At 40.7% G+C, this 15,690-nt stretch overlaps 2 protein-coding genes across 7 annotated transcripts in view; one reads left to right on the forward strand and one right to left on the reverse strand.

Moving 5' to 3' along the window:
* Positions 1 to 1,318: 1,318 nt before the first annotated feature.
* ANAPC16 (anaphase promoting complex subunit 16) lies at positions 1,319 to 11,214 on the reverse strand. Its single transcript, XM_027129956.1, has 4 exons — positions 11,110 to 11,214; positions 7,858 to 8,026; positions 2,353 to 2,427; positions 1,319 to 1,629 (listed from the first exon to the last, which is right to left on the reverse strand). The coding sequence occupies exons 2-4, from the start codon at positions 7,997 to 7,999 to the stop codon at positions 1,514 to 1,516; spliced, it is 333 nt and encodes a 110-aa protein (XP_026985757.1). The 5' UTR covers positions 8,000 to 8,026; positions 11,110 to 11,214; the 3' UTR covers positions 1,319 to 1,513.
* The window catches only part of ASCC1 (activating signal cointegrator 1 complex subunit 1), a 100,259-nt gene continuing 94,286 nt past the window's right edge, over positions 9,718 to 15,690 (forward strand). For 3 of the 6 annotated variants that reach the window (XR_003437886.1, XM_027129949.1, XM_027129953.1), the window contains exons 1-3: positions 11,122 to 11,230; positions 12,874 to 13,018; positions 14,185 to 14,284. Coding sequence is in view for 5 of the 6 variants with exons in the window: in XM_027129949.1 (XP_026985750.1) it covers positions 11,228 to 11,230; positions 12,874 to 13,018; positions 14,185 to 14,284 (248 nt within the window). In the remaining variant the exon portion in view is untranslated. The other 3 variants (XM_027129951.1, XM_027129952.1, XM_027129954.1) reach the window with 3 other exon arrangements.

A 15,690-nucleotide genomic window follows, 5' to 3' on the forward strand; every position in this document is an offset into this window, starting at 1 on the left:
CATAATTAACCAACTCTAAGCAGGTCAGGTACAAGTTATTAATGAGGAGAAAGGCAAATGCTGTCTGAGGCAAAATTTGCATACAATTTAATAAATGATTCTCCTAACTGTGCAGTGTGGACCCTGGGGTCCCATGAGGGAAAACAAAAGACACCTCTTAGCTTTCCAGGTTTTTCCTTTTCATGGTAAAAAACCTACTCAGATATTGATGATAAATTCATATACTTCGAAAAAGACAAATATCCCTGAGAGAAAGCAAATCTACCATTTACTTAGGAGAAATGGTTTTTACATTCCCTTCTTATAAAAAGTAATTTGACCTCTTTCCCCTATCCCAAATCCCTGAGGCTTTGAAAGGATAAAGAAACCAATCTGGAGCTCTTTCAAAGGATTTATTTGCTACAGAATTGCCTGAGCCCACCAACAAGATGAACTCAGGATTTCTGTGTTTAAAAGGATTTTGCTCACTGCTTTATTTTTACCAGAACTTCAACATTCAAAAAGCAATTCTTTGGGCTTCCCTGGTGGTGCAGTGGTTAAGAGTCTGCCTGCTAATGCAGGGGACGTGGGTTTGTGCCCCAGTCCGGGAGGATCCCATATGCCGTGGAGCGGCTGGGCCCGTGAGCCATGGATGCTTGGGCCTGCGCGTCTGGAGCCTGTGCTCCACAACGGGAGAGGCCCGCGTACCACAAAAAAAAAAAAGCAATTATTTTTGCCAGCATTTGGCATGCCTAGAGGTTGGAAAAAGATAGAATCTATAGAATTAGATGTCTAAAAATAGAAAAAAAATCCCAAACATTAAAAAATTCCTAATTTGGACAGGTCCTGAGTTGAAATCACATTCATCTGCAAAAAGAACGGTTTTAGGTCAGAAACACTGTATTTTTTGGGCTTCCCTGGTGGCGCAGTGGTTGGGAGTCCGCCTGCTGATGCAGGGGACACGGGTTTGTGCCCCGGTCCGGGAAGATCCCACATGCTGCGGAACGGCTGGGCCTGTGAGCCATGGCCGCTGAGCCTGCGCGTCCGGCGCAATGGGAGAGGCCACAACAGTGAGAGGCCCGCATACCGCAAAAAAAAAAAAAAAAAAAAAAAAAAAAAAAAGAAATGCTGTATTTTATAACTCCAGATCCTGACCTCGGACTTGACTGGTGAGGATTCTAGGAACTGCATGAATTGACAGGAGGGATGCCATTCTGTTGGCCAATTCTGGCATGTGTCCTGGCTTGTGAAGTTTTATTAATCTCTCTTAAACCCAGACCTCCTGGTTCTGTGATGCCAGTTGCCTAAATCTGATTCTCAATACTTTTTTAAACAAATAAACAAAAAATTTCCTTGTAAGATCACACATTTAAGTATTTGTTGCTTGTGGTTGGATACAGAGAAACCAAGTATGGATGTGAATTAACAATTCAGTGATGGAGCTGTGAATCTCTGGATGGCTATGTAAGCTGTAAGAAAATTTCCTCACTGCACCTGCACTTGCTGTGCCCCAGAGGTGACTGTCCAGGCAAGGTCAACTTGAAGAGGGTGTGAACCCCAGCAGCTGCTCGATGGGTTTAAATCGCCACTCATCTGCCTCCAGCTCTTCTACCAGACCAGCTAGTTTTTCCATCCGAGCAACTTGCTGATCTGTAAAGAATCAAGGAGATGATATATCAACCACCAACATGATGGCTGATTTAAAAATAATTTCTAAAAGGATTTCCCCCTCAAGATTCTAGTAATGGGGTCTTACCCTATGTTGGTCAGAAGACTTAATCTTAAAAAAAAGGGAAAAAAAGTAGTACTTATCCTCCATTCCATTTGTGTACTAAATTTGTGATTTGTATACTAAAAACCTAGGGTTACAGGCAATTGCAGCTTCCCCCCCACCCCCAACATTATGCTCTCTATGGAGAAATGGTCTGGTCTGGTGGGTGAACAGAGTTCCCTGATGCATAAATGAAGACCTGGTGAGGGATGATGGAATAGAAAAGGTGCTACCAGGATCTTAAGAGTCCAGTTAGACCAAGAGGTATTACATACCCGAAGATGCAGATAATGATGGTAACCAATGGAGGACAACAGTAAAAGAAGGTTTCAGAAAGGAGAGGAAAAAGCAATACAAGCGGAGTAGGAAGCATTAACTCCCCTAGAAAACTAACCCCTTTGACTTCAACTTTAAGCCTCAATGTGGACATTATGTCTGGATTAAGACCGTAGAATGTTCTTGTCTGCAGGTAATTTGGAAAGTCCACTTAAATAGCCTTGCTGAGTTTTTGTTACAGAGCACTCTGACCTTTCTAAGTCCCCCTCTCCCACCCCCCAATAAATTTATTCTCATAGTTAAGTACACAACACTCATGTGCTTACCATGTTTCACCTGTTTAAGCGTAGATGCCACTTGATAGCTGAAAACGGATTCACAGAGGAATCTCTCAGAGCCATCTACAAAGAGAAGAGGAAAAGTTTTAATCTGCTCTAATCCATTTTAATCTAATGGTGCCTGATAAACCTAGTAAACATGTCCATTCTTTTCCCTGCTTTTACAATCGGGGTCTAGTTTTAAGTGTTTACAAAGAGGGCTTCTGTTTCACTTAGAATTAACACTGTTGAAAAGCTACTTCATCTATACCTAGAATATTAAAATAGTCCCTCCACTTGTTAAAAGAGTTTAAAAATAGTGTTAAAAAAACAAAAACAAGAAACCCCAGTTTGATGTCCTGGTCAACATTTCCCCCATCCTAACCTGACAATTTCTTAATGTTCTCCTATTGTGTATGTCAAGCAAACACTGACAGCTGACACATTTGGCCATGTGGCTCCCATGCTTTCAAAATACAAAGGTACACCAAAACTCTTAACCATTTTCATTCTAAAATGTAAAGCTGAGGAAAAATAGCTATTGTTGATATTTTATATTTCAAATTACATCACTATGGCCATCACAAAACACTGCTGGGAAGCTTCATTCTGTAAACGCCAACTGTAACCTTGATTTTCCAGCTGAATCAAAACACTGCAATTTGCATGGCCATAAGGGTATGGTACAACTTCAGAACCTAGCATTGTACTGGTGCCAAGAACTGGCTACAAAAAGGTAGCTAACTCAGTCACCCCAGTACTTGAAAGATGACTGTGAAACATAAGCTAGTTCATGTTTTTCCTTGTCAGGCAAGGGCTGATACAGCAAAACATACCCCCAAAGGCAAAGAACTCATGTAGGAAAATGTGACTTTTAAAGGGGTAGCTGAAACCATTCGGTGAAGAGATCTTATTGCAAAAATCCTAAAACAAATGGAAGGAGGGGACACAGCTGTCTTTTTTTAGGCGGTAGTTCATGCCAGCACTACTGGGTGTCACGCACTCACTCATCAGTCATGGGTTGGTGCGTCAGCCAGGTATTAAGTGACAAGGAGATAGGACTAACACATCCTAGCTTCATGCTGAGTTTCACACAAGGCAGACCTTATTTCAGAAGCTCATGGTAAAAAAAAATAAGAAAAACTATAGATACTGTATCCAAATAGCTTGAATATACAACCAAGAGGGCTTCTAATATTATCTTCAAAACTGATGCAAAAATAATATATATAATTATTTCCATACATATGTATGGAAATATATTATGCATTGATATATACATATTGAATAATATTTCAAAATATAGTTTCTTTCATATAGTGATGTAGACTTTGGGGAGAGTGTTATTCCTTAAACCCAACCTCTTTTCTAAATACTGTGCTACATGGGATATGATCCTATTCCCTCCTCCCACCCCCATTCTTCTGGCTGAATGTAAGTCATTTGTGAGCATATCATCTAAATTGAGCAAAAAATTTTTATTTTCCATTAACTAAATATTATACTGGCTGTCCAGTTTAAAGATCTAGGTAAGCTAATGATATTACTGAGTTTTTTAGATAAGGGCAATGGCCAGAAAATAACTTATGAATCCCACTGTGGGAAGAGGGACTGTGTGAACATTTGACACTAATGATGCAACTTATTATGCCTCTTTTGTGTAAATATGCCAGCATTCATACCCTTGCTTAAAGGATCAAATTATAATTTGTTTTATTTTAGGAAGAGCAAAGCATAGAGAATTAGAGCTCACTTCTCAGGTGGTTTGATCCTGAACTTTAGGATCTCACACAAGGCAGCGGGGATTCTGGCTGTTAGGACCAGGCCAAGATTTGTTTGGAAGCTCTTGCAAGTGCTACCTCCCACTTACATTTAATCACAGGTGTTATTAGGATAAATGCTTAAATTATAACATTTGCATATTTCCCTTGGTAATGAACTTCAAAGCAAAAGGATGTAAGCTAATCTTTCAAAAAGGCACCTGCATATCACTTTTCCACTCTATATGTCTGCGGAACACACTTTTGCTGATTTGCAGCTCTGTGTTAACCACAAAGTCTACTGCTTCTTAGCCACATCCTATTAGATGTGATATCTGTACCAATCTAAAGCCTGGAATTTCTCCAGAGGAGTCAGCCTGGCGCAATCTGTCTTCCATTTAGAAATTGTAATCAAACCCTTTGTAACACACCAAGTAGCAATACATCAGCTTTCCTCTTAAGGGACAAGTAAAGGTTATAAATGGTGAAAAGTTCAGTAAATTGTCCAAATCTAACACCATTGCCAACTCCAATAAATAGGATGCTAACAAATTCATTTAAAAGAATATTACCTCACAGCAGGAAAATAGACAACGGCAGATAATTTATGCTTCAGTGGCCTACAATGTTACTAAAATTCAGCCACTTTTGGGCTGGAAGGCAGTCTCTAATTTGCTTACTAATAACTGGGTGAGGACAATCCTAGCCAAGGGCAGGGGAATGCTGAAAAGTCCTGTACAGTATACTGCTTATGTGAGATGTCTGTTATCAAAGAGCAGGTACACAAAAAAGTTAATTCACAAGGTTATTTGGGTTTATTATCCTAGACTTAGGAGGGCGCAAGATCAGATTAACCTGTTAAGATTATAGACAGCATTCAACCTTGATTCCTAATTGCTTTTGTTCCTTACTCTGAAGAGGCAACTATTCCTTCTCTATTTTCACACAGGCATATCTCAGAGATATTGTGGGCTCGATTCCAGACAACTGCAATAAGGCAAGTCACACTAATTTTTTGGTTTCCCCTTGCATAGAAAAGTTATGTTTATACCATACTGTAGTCTATTAAGTGTGCAATAGCATTATGTCTAAAAAAACAATGTATGTACCTTAATTAAAAAATACTTTATTGCTAAAAAATGCTAACCATCATTGAGCCTTCAGTGAATTGTAATCTTTCTGTTGATGGGGGGTTTGAAATATTGTGAGAATTACCAAAATGTGACACAGAGACACAAAGTGCTGTTGAAAAAATGGCGCCAACAGACTTGTTCAAAGCAAGGTTGCCACAAATCTTCAATTTGTAAAAAAAAAAAAAAAAAACACAGTTTCTGCGAAGCCCAACAAAACACGCTTTGCCTGTATTCGATTAAACTACCGTAAGAAAAATGGTCAGGTTCGTGTGTGTTAGATTACTTGCATAATAGTATCACCTATAAACATGGTAGATGATGCTTCCAAACTAGCATCCTTATTAACTCACATTTAAGGGTACTCTTTTCAATTTAACATTCTTCATTTGACCAGGATAGTTCAAGGACTACCATCTCTAAGTTTTCATAGTCTGTCCTTAAATGTAAGCAGCTTTAAAATGTAGGGGAAACTTTAAACCCGAGGAAGAGAATCAAAACTGTGCACTGTGAATTTAAACTTAATTTAAATTCATTCTACAATAGAAAGGCAACACAGTCCCCCATGAAGCATAATGGGATGGAATAGAAGTGGATAGAACTATAACTTGTTAGAATATCAACATTTAGAGTAATTTTAGAAGCCTTTCTTCTTTAGTGTTTCCAAGTAATCTGGTGTACACTGACCAAGAATGCTGATAGCTTTGAGACCAAGGAGGTACCTCCTGTATTAAATTCCTCCTGTAGCTAGAATTTAAATGACTTCAATCTTAGGGTCCATTGTTAAATGATGATTCCTCTTCTGCTGCTACAAAACTCATTAAGCAATTTAAGTTCCTCCAACTTCTGGTTTGTTTTGTGGGAAGCATCCTTAATACCAGGTCTCTGCTGCATATAAGTGAAGTCATAATTTATTTTTAGCGCCAAATATGGTAAACAAGGCACCAAATATTCACTACCTCCAGACTCAGTGATGCTAGCTTGAGTATTCAGTTGTCTACTAATCATGACTTGAACCAATTCTAAAAAGCCTTATGGTTCCAGTCTTCCCAAGTTTTCCTGTCACAAATGATTCTTCTGTTTGTCCTGGCTTAATCCAAACCTCTGCTTTTTATTATACCTGATATAAATGAATAAAGATTACCCCAAAAAGCCGACTCTTAACTACAGTTTGTACCTTTCTCAAGACATTTCCAGATTTTTAAATATACTTACTGAAATTTGCAATATTTAAAGCAAAAAAGATCAATATATAATTAAGCACAGATGTGCTAGAATCAAGTAGGTTTTGAATCCTTGATAGGTTCTTTGCTAATTTTTTTCAAAAGGTATGATGAATAGTTTAACAGTTAAGGACCATTTTCATGAGAATCCCCTGGATGTTGGTCAAAATGGAGATTCCTGTGCTGTAACCTACACTGATTTGGAATCTCTAAGGTAAGCCAGAAAGGTACACTTTATTTTTTATTATTATTATTATTTTTTTAAAGTAGTTATGTATTCAGTATTTTATTTATTTATTTTTGACTGTGCTGGGTCTTCGTTTCTGTGCGAGGGCTTTCTCTAGTTGCGGCGAGCGGGGGCCACTCTTTTTTTTTTTTTTGTGGTACGCGGGCCTCTCACTGTTGGGGGCCTCTCCCGTTGCGGAGCACAGGCTCCGGACGCGCAGGCCCAGCGGCCCTGCATCGGCAGGCGGACTCTCAACCACTGCACCAACATGGAAGCCCGCGGGGGCCACTCACTATCGCGGCCTCTCTTGTTGCGGAGCGCAGGCTCAGTAGTTGTGGCTCATGGGCCTAGCTGCTCCGCGGCATGTGGGATCTTCCCAGGCCAGGGCTCGAACCCGTGTCCCCTGCATTGGCAGGCAGAGTCTCAACCACTGCGCCACCAGGGAAGCCCAAGAAAGGTATACTTTAAATAAGCTCTTCTGGTGATTTTTATGCTCCCTATTAAGAATTTATTGGTCCAGATCCTAAAATGACATGAATCTGATAAATTCTAGGAACCAATGCTGTTTCATGCTTACAGCCTGTGCCCCGATCTTGGCCAGCCAGTTTGCAAATGTGTGCTGAATAAGATGGGGGATGATTTGATGCAAATCCAGCTCCAGTGCTAGAAAAACCGCACAGCACTGCCCTGCAATGGGCCTGGGCCAGGGCCAGGAGAGTCATCTTCACATACAAGAGTAGTAAATTGGTTTTTATTTCCTCTCAGGATCTCTTAATCTATCTGTCGATGAATTATATTAGAAAAAAATATATCAAACCTACCAACCATAGGGAAGCAGACTGGTGCCAAGATAAAGCACACTGGAGCAGGAGGTCAACAGAATTCCTCGTTCCAGTGCTGATTTTGTCCTTTCACATGGTCAAATTACTTTATCTTTTCTGGGTCTAAATAACTAGATGACCTCCTTGATTTCCAAAGTCTTTTTCAGCTCCAAAATTCTGATTTTAGAGAAAGATTTATGTTTTAAAGATATTATTTTGAAATGGGGACAAGAAATGAAATGTGGAGCTGAAATCAGGGCAAACTTGTCTCTAATCCACTTAATAGCTTCTTTACAATTAATATTCATAGCAGGTCTGAATCCAATTATTCAGCAAAAAGCAGCATGAGATCACCTTCTAACATCTCTCCAGCTCCTTTGGGGTAGGTGAAAAGGGCTTTCCGTGGTGGGGCAAGGTCTGAGACACTGAAACCAGATCCAGTGACAGAACTTCCACTGACCCCACCGGCTGAGGAGGATGATGAAGAGGCAGCCATCTCCTCTCTAGTAGAATTCTCACTTCACTACAGAGAAAGAAAAACAGCAATTGGCAAGTTTATGGAAGTGAGATTGACAACATTTCATTCTAGCTGCCATAAAAGCCAACATACAGTTTAGTCAAGAATTAGCTCCAATTTTTTCTACCCTCTGTACTCCACGATCTTTTACTGATGCCTCAGGCCAAAATGTCACTCAGGATTTTAAGTGAAAATATGTTTATTCTTAGGTTTTCTACTCGAAACACTACTTCCTACCATTAGCAAACTGTTTTTGTCACTTGGGATTGACTGTGGGTGATTTATGGGTTATGAAGTGGTGATACGGCAGTGCCAAGGTAGCAATTTAACTGAGGAAATGAATTATATGAGGATAAAACAACCATGCCTCATAGGATAGTTTGTCTTGGACACATCCTGACCCAACCACACCAAGAAATTCACTTATAAAATTTTCCAAATAAAATTCCAGAATAACAGTGTGTTCTGTTCCCAAGGAAGGGGAATTGGTTAGGAAATACATATTGGCCCTTTCATTTAAAAAAAACCTAAAAAACAAAAAAACCCCACTTTTTCATTCAAATGTAATACCCAAATTGATCACTTGGTGGCGGCCCAAAACTGGAACAAAATATTAATAGTTCAGGAATGATCTTAGAATTCAAGGCCTGTTAGGAATTAGAGGAATGGTGAGTGTTTGATATTATGTCACATCAAAAAATCAAAAAGTCAAAATGTAAATGAGAAAAATCTGTACCGAATACACAACTCCTTAAAAAAGTTCAAAACAGAAGCTTATACTACACATTTACAAAAGATTCTAAAAAGTTTATGTTTTCTAAAAAGAATACTGTAGTCTTCCTGCAAACTCAGAACTACTATCATTCAATACAAAAAACAGGGCTTCCCTGGTGGCACAGTGGTTAAGAATCCACCTTCCAATGCAGGGGACATGTGTTTGAACCCTGGTCCTGGAAGATACCACATGCCATGGAGTAAGTAAGCCCATGTGCCACAACTACTGAGCCTGCACTCTAGAGCCCTTGAGCCACAGCTACTGAGCCCACGTGCCTAGAGTCCATGCTCCGCAACAAGAGAAGCCACCGTGGTGAGAAGCCCACTCAACGCGACTAGAGAAAGCCTGCGTGCAGCAACGAAGACCCAGCACAGCCAAAAATAAAATAAATAAATTTATTTTAAAAAAAGGTACAGGAATTAGAAGATATAAAAAAAAATACACAAAACAGCGAGGGTTGAAAAGTGGAGTGCAGAATTAGCACTAACTTTAACATAAATAAGCAGTTTTCTGCTGAGGTGGAAAGATACACCTAAGTAATTTCTAGCTTTAAAGATTTAGGTTAAATTTTGCATGCTACCAGCAGGTGGTAACAGGAGTTAAAGTGAAACCAACAATAAACACTAGTTTGTAACTTCTCTATGAAGGCAGGCATTCTGATCACCAGAACCAAACATTATGCTTGGCCTATACTAAGTAGCTGCTGATTTAAATAAATGTTTGCTAAATGAGTTAAACATTTCACAGGAATCACAAGATTCCTTAAAGGTCATCTAATCCGATTCCCCCATTTTACAGATGACAAAACAAAACTGAGGTGTAGGGACTTTAAGCTTATCTGCCGTGCCATTTTTTAAGCAATGGCTTTATTGGCAGGTCATGTGCTATGTGAGAGGTAAAATAGCATACTGGTTAAGGGCTCAGACTCTGAAGCCTCTTGGCCTAGGTTCATGTCCTGGTTTTTTTACTTAACTTGCTGTATGACTTTGGACAAATCACTTAACCTCTCTGCTTCTCAGTTGCCTCGTCTCTAAAATGGGGATAATGATAGTACCTACACCAGAGGTGTCAGGAAGGTTAATATAACTAAAGCATTTGGAACAGTTATAGGGACAGTAAATACTTAATATTAGCTATCCAAAATCACTGATGGATATTTACTCCTGAATCTTTTTTTTCCTCTGCAGATCCCAGTTTTTCATACTTATGTTTCAACACACTTACTCATGGGAAAAGTCCTAATTCTTTCTATTTGACATAGAGTGTCAATGTCAAATGAACCCTAGAGGAGAAAGGGCCTGCTCAGGAAGAGGGAAAATGCACTCCACACTTTCACTTTAAGGTTCAAGATCTTAGGAAGAACCCCTTTCTTAGGAAAAGGGGAAAGAGTTGTCTTTCTACCCTCAAAGCCTAGCACAGAACCTGGATCAATGTTTCCTGAATGAATGATGAACAAATAACAGAACACAGAGCTAGCAGCTCAGCAAAGGTTATGCAGGGGATAAAGAAGCTTGGTGTCATGAGGGTTGGTCCATTACCGTTTTCTTTTTCTTCCTTATTCTGCGGATCTATTTACACAACTGTTTCTCCCATTAGGCTGCCAAGCCTAAGGTAGGTGCTCAGTAAAATTTTTTTGAATGTTTAAATACTGATGATGAAGTATTTGACCCTATCAAGGAAGTCAGAACTATTGGCAGTAGAGATTCTTATAGGAGAGCAATGCTATTTGGGGGACACAGCATGGTTGTGTTCACAGTGATAAGATGATCAACACATTTACTTCATGTATGATAGGGATGACCTCGTATTCATAAACTACTTTCCTTCCTAGCAGATACAAGCTTATGTTCTTAAAAAGAATCCTTCCTTTTGAAAAAGTCTCCGTATCAAAAAGACGCTGAAGGAAGTACCCTGGTACAATGGCAAATTATTACAAGCAATCATTAAACTCCATCATCAAGAAGTCATTCCAAAGAGCTGGATTACCATTCAAAAAGATGCTGCAGCTAAAAACAGGTCGGGGGGAAAGAAAGGGGCAGAAGAGCGGAGGGGTCAGAATGCCAGCGGTTCAGCCCCCGACCCCGGTCCCCAGGAGGCGACATCGGCGCCGCCCCACTGCGCAGGCGCCAACCTTCGGTCCGCATGCGCACTAGTCAGGTGCGGCCTGAGGAAATTTCCTCTTACACGCCCTCTGCGGCAGGCTCCTGTTTCTCCACCTACTTTCTCCATTTTACTAGCCCCTGCAGGTAGGATCCCAGGGATCAACTCCCTTTCCACCAAGCTCCCGAGGGTCCCTGAGCCCTCGACCACTTACCTCTGCGGCTTTGGCAAGTTCCTCTACAGCCCCGCCCCCAAGGCCAACCGGAGCGGCCGCGTTTACTGCGACGAGAGCGGCGGCGTGCTCGAGGCCGCGGCGTGCGCGTGCCCGTGCAATGGTGGGCGTGGTCGGGGCGGAGAGGCTCTGGGAACGCGTTCTCGAAGAGGCCTTCCGGGTCTTTCGCTTGCTGTGCCTACGGAGGTTTTCTTACCGCAGTGGAGCCAGTTTCTCTTCGCTCGCTTTGACGTACTCGTTTTATTTTGCTCGCTTTTATGATTCAGGGTTTCATTTTCCCCCCACGACATTGCAGGCCTTCTGCTTTCGTCTCTCTTTCTCTTTCCAAACCACCGCGAAGCAGGGTGAAATTGGTTATTTTCCCGTCATTCCTAATGAGCAGCCTCGTAGCCCAGGGCCGTAGAGGAAAGGCAGATGAAGGGTTTCCTGTCTCTGAGACAACCCTATCTCCCCCCAGAGCTCAGTCTGAGGCCCGACCTTAACATTAAAGTCTGGTTTTTTTTTTGTTTGTTTCTTTTGCTGTACGCGGGCCTCTCACCGCTGCGGCCTCTCCCGCTGCGGAGCATAGGCTCCGGACGCGCAGGCCCAGTGGCCATGGCTCACGGGCCCAGCCGCTCCGCGGCCTGCGGGATCCTCCCGGACCGGGGCACGAACCCGCGTCCCCTGCATCGGCAGGCGGACTCTCAAACACTGCGCCACCAGGGAAGCCCTGGAAGCCCTAAAGTCTGTTTTTGTGGAGAGGTTTTTTTTGTGTGTGAGAGGTCCTGGGAAGTTGGGCACTAGGGTATAATGTCATTAAACTATTGCTAATTATGCCCCCTCTTCCGACATTCAAGTCTGTTTACCTTTTATATTGTCATTTTTCACAACACGAAATCTCTTGGTTCTGTAAGCAGATTACCAATTAAAGTGACTTACTTGCTGAGATTGGATTGAGCATTAGTGTATTTAGTAAAGATTGATTTTTTGGGGGGGAACTCTTTTATTTTGAACTTCAAGACCATCTAACATACGTGGTAGAAACACTGGTTAAAAATAACCACAGCTAACCCGTAAGGAACCTTTGTTTCCTAAATTACTGATTCATTAAATGGTGACTGGAAACTTGGCTTCTCTGTGAGTGATGTACAGTTTTTGAGCAGTTACCTACGGAAATCGGATTCCTCCCCTCAGCAATGTGTTGGTTTAGAGAACCATGTTGGTTAAGTCATATTTTAACTTTGTTTTGATAGGCAACTGGATCTAATTGTTGGGTATATATTTCTAGCACCTCTAAAAGAATTTAGGGGTTTTTATGTCCTCCCCTTGAGGATAAGTGTTTTAAATATCCCTAATTCTCTTAAAAGTCGTGCTAAGTAAGTGAGGGTAGGACACTTTGCAAATGTTTAGATAAGCACAGAAGGTTGCATTTTACTCTCTTTAGGTTAAAGTAATGAAGAGATCTCTAGTTTCTCTTTCAAAGTCATGGATGGGCTCAGTATCTTTTAATCATTTTTTTGGGGAATACTGAATAGCTTACGAATTACTGTCTAGAGTGTGCCAGGAGTGGAGTAGTGTAGTGGAAAATGCAGCAATTGATTTAAAACAGCTTCTAGATAGGGGAAATCTAGTGGAAACAATGCTGCATTTGCTTAGGATGTACTGTGAACTGATGCCCAATTATGTCCTTTTAGGCTTAAAGATCCACATAATAGAGGTAGGGTTTTATGATTAAAACAAAAGGTAAGGTGATGGTTTATTTTTCAGTATTCCACAGGACTGTTGTTTGGAGAAAGTATCATGGAAGTTCTGCGTCCACAGCTTATAAGAATTGGTGGACGGGTTTACAGGAAGAATCCCATCCAAGAGCAGACTTATCAACATGAAGACGAAGATGATGACTGTTATCAAGGTAATCCTGGTTGATCTTTGGTCAGATTAGAAGTAAAATGTTCTCCGTATTGTAGAAGCAATTCTTTGTTTCAGTGTATTTCTGTGTGAGCACTGAAATTTGAGATGTTTAGCCTCTTATAGCTCCCTTTGTGTTGACGTCTGAGGGGACAGATGAGTGAGTTTGATGAGGTGTTCTCACTTCATACATCAGGTTGTGTCTCATCTTTGTGCCGAGGCTTAAATGTAATATGGGGTAATTTTAGTTAACTTAATATTAACCATTAATAATCTGTGGCAAAATGAAGTTCTTTTATCTGTAAAGCTATGAAGTAATTTCTATAAATTATTGAAATAAATGAACATGTGCCCAGTGTTAGCTGTTGTTATTATTACTGTTGTGTTGTAATTTTTCTTTTCTTCTTTGCAGTCATATACAGGCAGTTTCAAATACACAACCAACATTATTACTACTTAAAATAGGGGTAATTTTTAAGAAGTAAACTAAACCGTTGAGATGGGCAATATTTTCAGGCTGATTAACTTGGACTTGGGTTTAATGCACAAATAGGGCCTTTCAGGTTCTCTGCTTCCTTTTCCTTTCGGTTTGTAAGCTTTTCCATTAGGCCCTAAACCTTGGGGAATAGTCTTCCCCTTGGTCCTCCCCCGCTGTTTCCCTTTTGCCTTGGGGCCTTGAGCTCCTTTATTTCACCCTCCTCCTTTCTCTTTGTCTTGGCTGTATGGAGTAAGTTCTCCAGTATCACTCCTACCTCATTCACTGAAGTGATTTTGTGTTTTAATACTAAAAACCACTGAGTTGTACATTTTAAGAGGATGAGTTTTATGTTACATGAAACACATCTCCAAAAGAAAAAACAGTACAAAAAATTTTACTTTCTTAGCTTTCTGGGAGAAAACAGTTAAATAGTGATATGTAAATACTCCTTTTCCACGGTTCCAAGATTGGAAGATTTAAAATAGTCATGTATTTTTTATTCTTTATTTTTCTTCTAAGAGCAGGTCAGAAGGAATATCAGAGCAGTGTTCTGTAGTGTAAAGTGTATGACTGTTTTTTTTGTGTGTGTATTGCTTTTTTTAAACCTTGAGAGTGGTTGGACAGCTGGTGAGAAAGCAGACTGTTGTCCATAGAGCAGCAGCTCTGAGCGAGATGTTACCATTTCTCTACAGGTCTCGTGGAGTGTGCAGAAGAGTCCTGTGAAGGCTATGAGGTGGTGCAGACCCCGCAAGGTTTCCGGTGTACTCTGAAGGCCCCCAGCCTGCTCTACAAGTGAGTGAGGCCCCCGGCAGCTTCATGGGAAGGCATTTCTAGGAAACATAGCAGGAAGTAGATTCTTCTCTTTTCCACACTTATTGCAATGCTTGATTACTAGTGGTAAAATGGTTTAGTGTTTAATGTCCTAGAATTTCTAAGGACTGATTGTAGATCAGTTTCATCATTTCACATATGTCACCAAGTCCTGTTGATTTTGCTTCTTAAATATCTTTTGAATCTACTTATCTCTTTCTTTACAGCCACCCTGCTGCCTTGTCTGTGAATTACTTCAAGTAGCCTACTTACTGGTCTCTCCACATTGATTCTTGCTCTCTCTTCCAATCAGTTCTTCACATTGAGGGCGGAATGATCTCTTTAAAAGGCAAACCTGATTATTTTACTACCTTTGCTTGAAATCCATTAACATCCTTCCTCTGAAGATGGAATTCTCCTCCATTAGAGCAGTGGCCAAAATCTTGAACATGAGTTAGCCAGCCTTGATTTTTCAGTCTCAGTTCACACCACTGTTTCCCTGGCTTCGCACTTAAGCTTAACTGGTTTTCTTCAGTTTTTCACATGTGCCGTGTTCCTTCCTGCCTTTGAGCCTTGGCATATGCTGTTCCTTTGCCTTTCAATCTCTCCTGTTCCTTAGCTAGTTTTATTCTCCTTCCTTAGGGAAGCTTGCTTTGACACCGACATCCCCACCGCCACATTGGTTACCCTACTATACGTTTTCATAACACCCTCTACTTTTCCTTTGTAGCATTTCTCAGTCTTATGTTTATATTTATTTGTGTGCTATTTGATATTTTTCCCACTAGATGGGAAGCTTCTTGAAGGTAGGAATGTGTCCTGTTATTCTCCAATGCTTGTCAAATACTGATGTGCTTTTTCCAGAGTTATCGTTATATGTAAATTGCTTGGAAGCTTTGCCATCCCTTCAGTCTGTGCTTGCTTGCTTGCGTGATGGACCACATTCTGTCTCTTATTAACCACTAATACGGTTAGCTTATGTGGCTGACTGGCTTCTTTTGGGCTTGTGCCTCTGGAGATAGGCTGGTCTGGGAAGTCATAGATTTTTTTTCTGTGTTGTACCAGATGAATAAAGTCTGTCCTTGATCCTCTATGAGAGGAGATCTACAAATATGGAATCATATACCTTTAAGCTCCAAGAGGCAAGTAGTTTCATTTTTGTCAACCTTGAGGATCTTCTGAAACACCTGTTAAGGATGAAATTCTTATGGAATGTGGCTGAATGCGAAACCAGATGTTAATCCTGACAGCTCACTTTTCTCTCAGGTTCTGGTGACATTTTCTTCTAAGAAACATGATTTTAGAAAGTTGTGGCTCAGGTTCCTGATAAAATCAATGCAACATGTCTTCCTTAATGTATATATTTGCTACTGCTAAGGTGTGTAAAG

Source organism: Aethalodelphis obliquidens, unplaced genomic scaffold (genome assembly GCF_003676395.1).
Source record: "Aethalodelphis obliquidens isolate GAN/ISIS:26980383/991018 unplaced genomic scaffold, ASM367639v1 scaffold37, whole genome shotgun sequence".
NCBI classification, from domain to species: domain Eukaryota; kingdom Metazoa; phylum Chordata; class Mammalia; order Artiodactyla; family Delphinidae; genus Aethalodelphis; species Aethalodelphis obliquidens.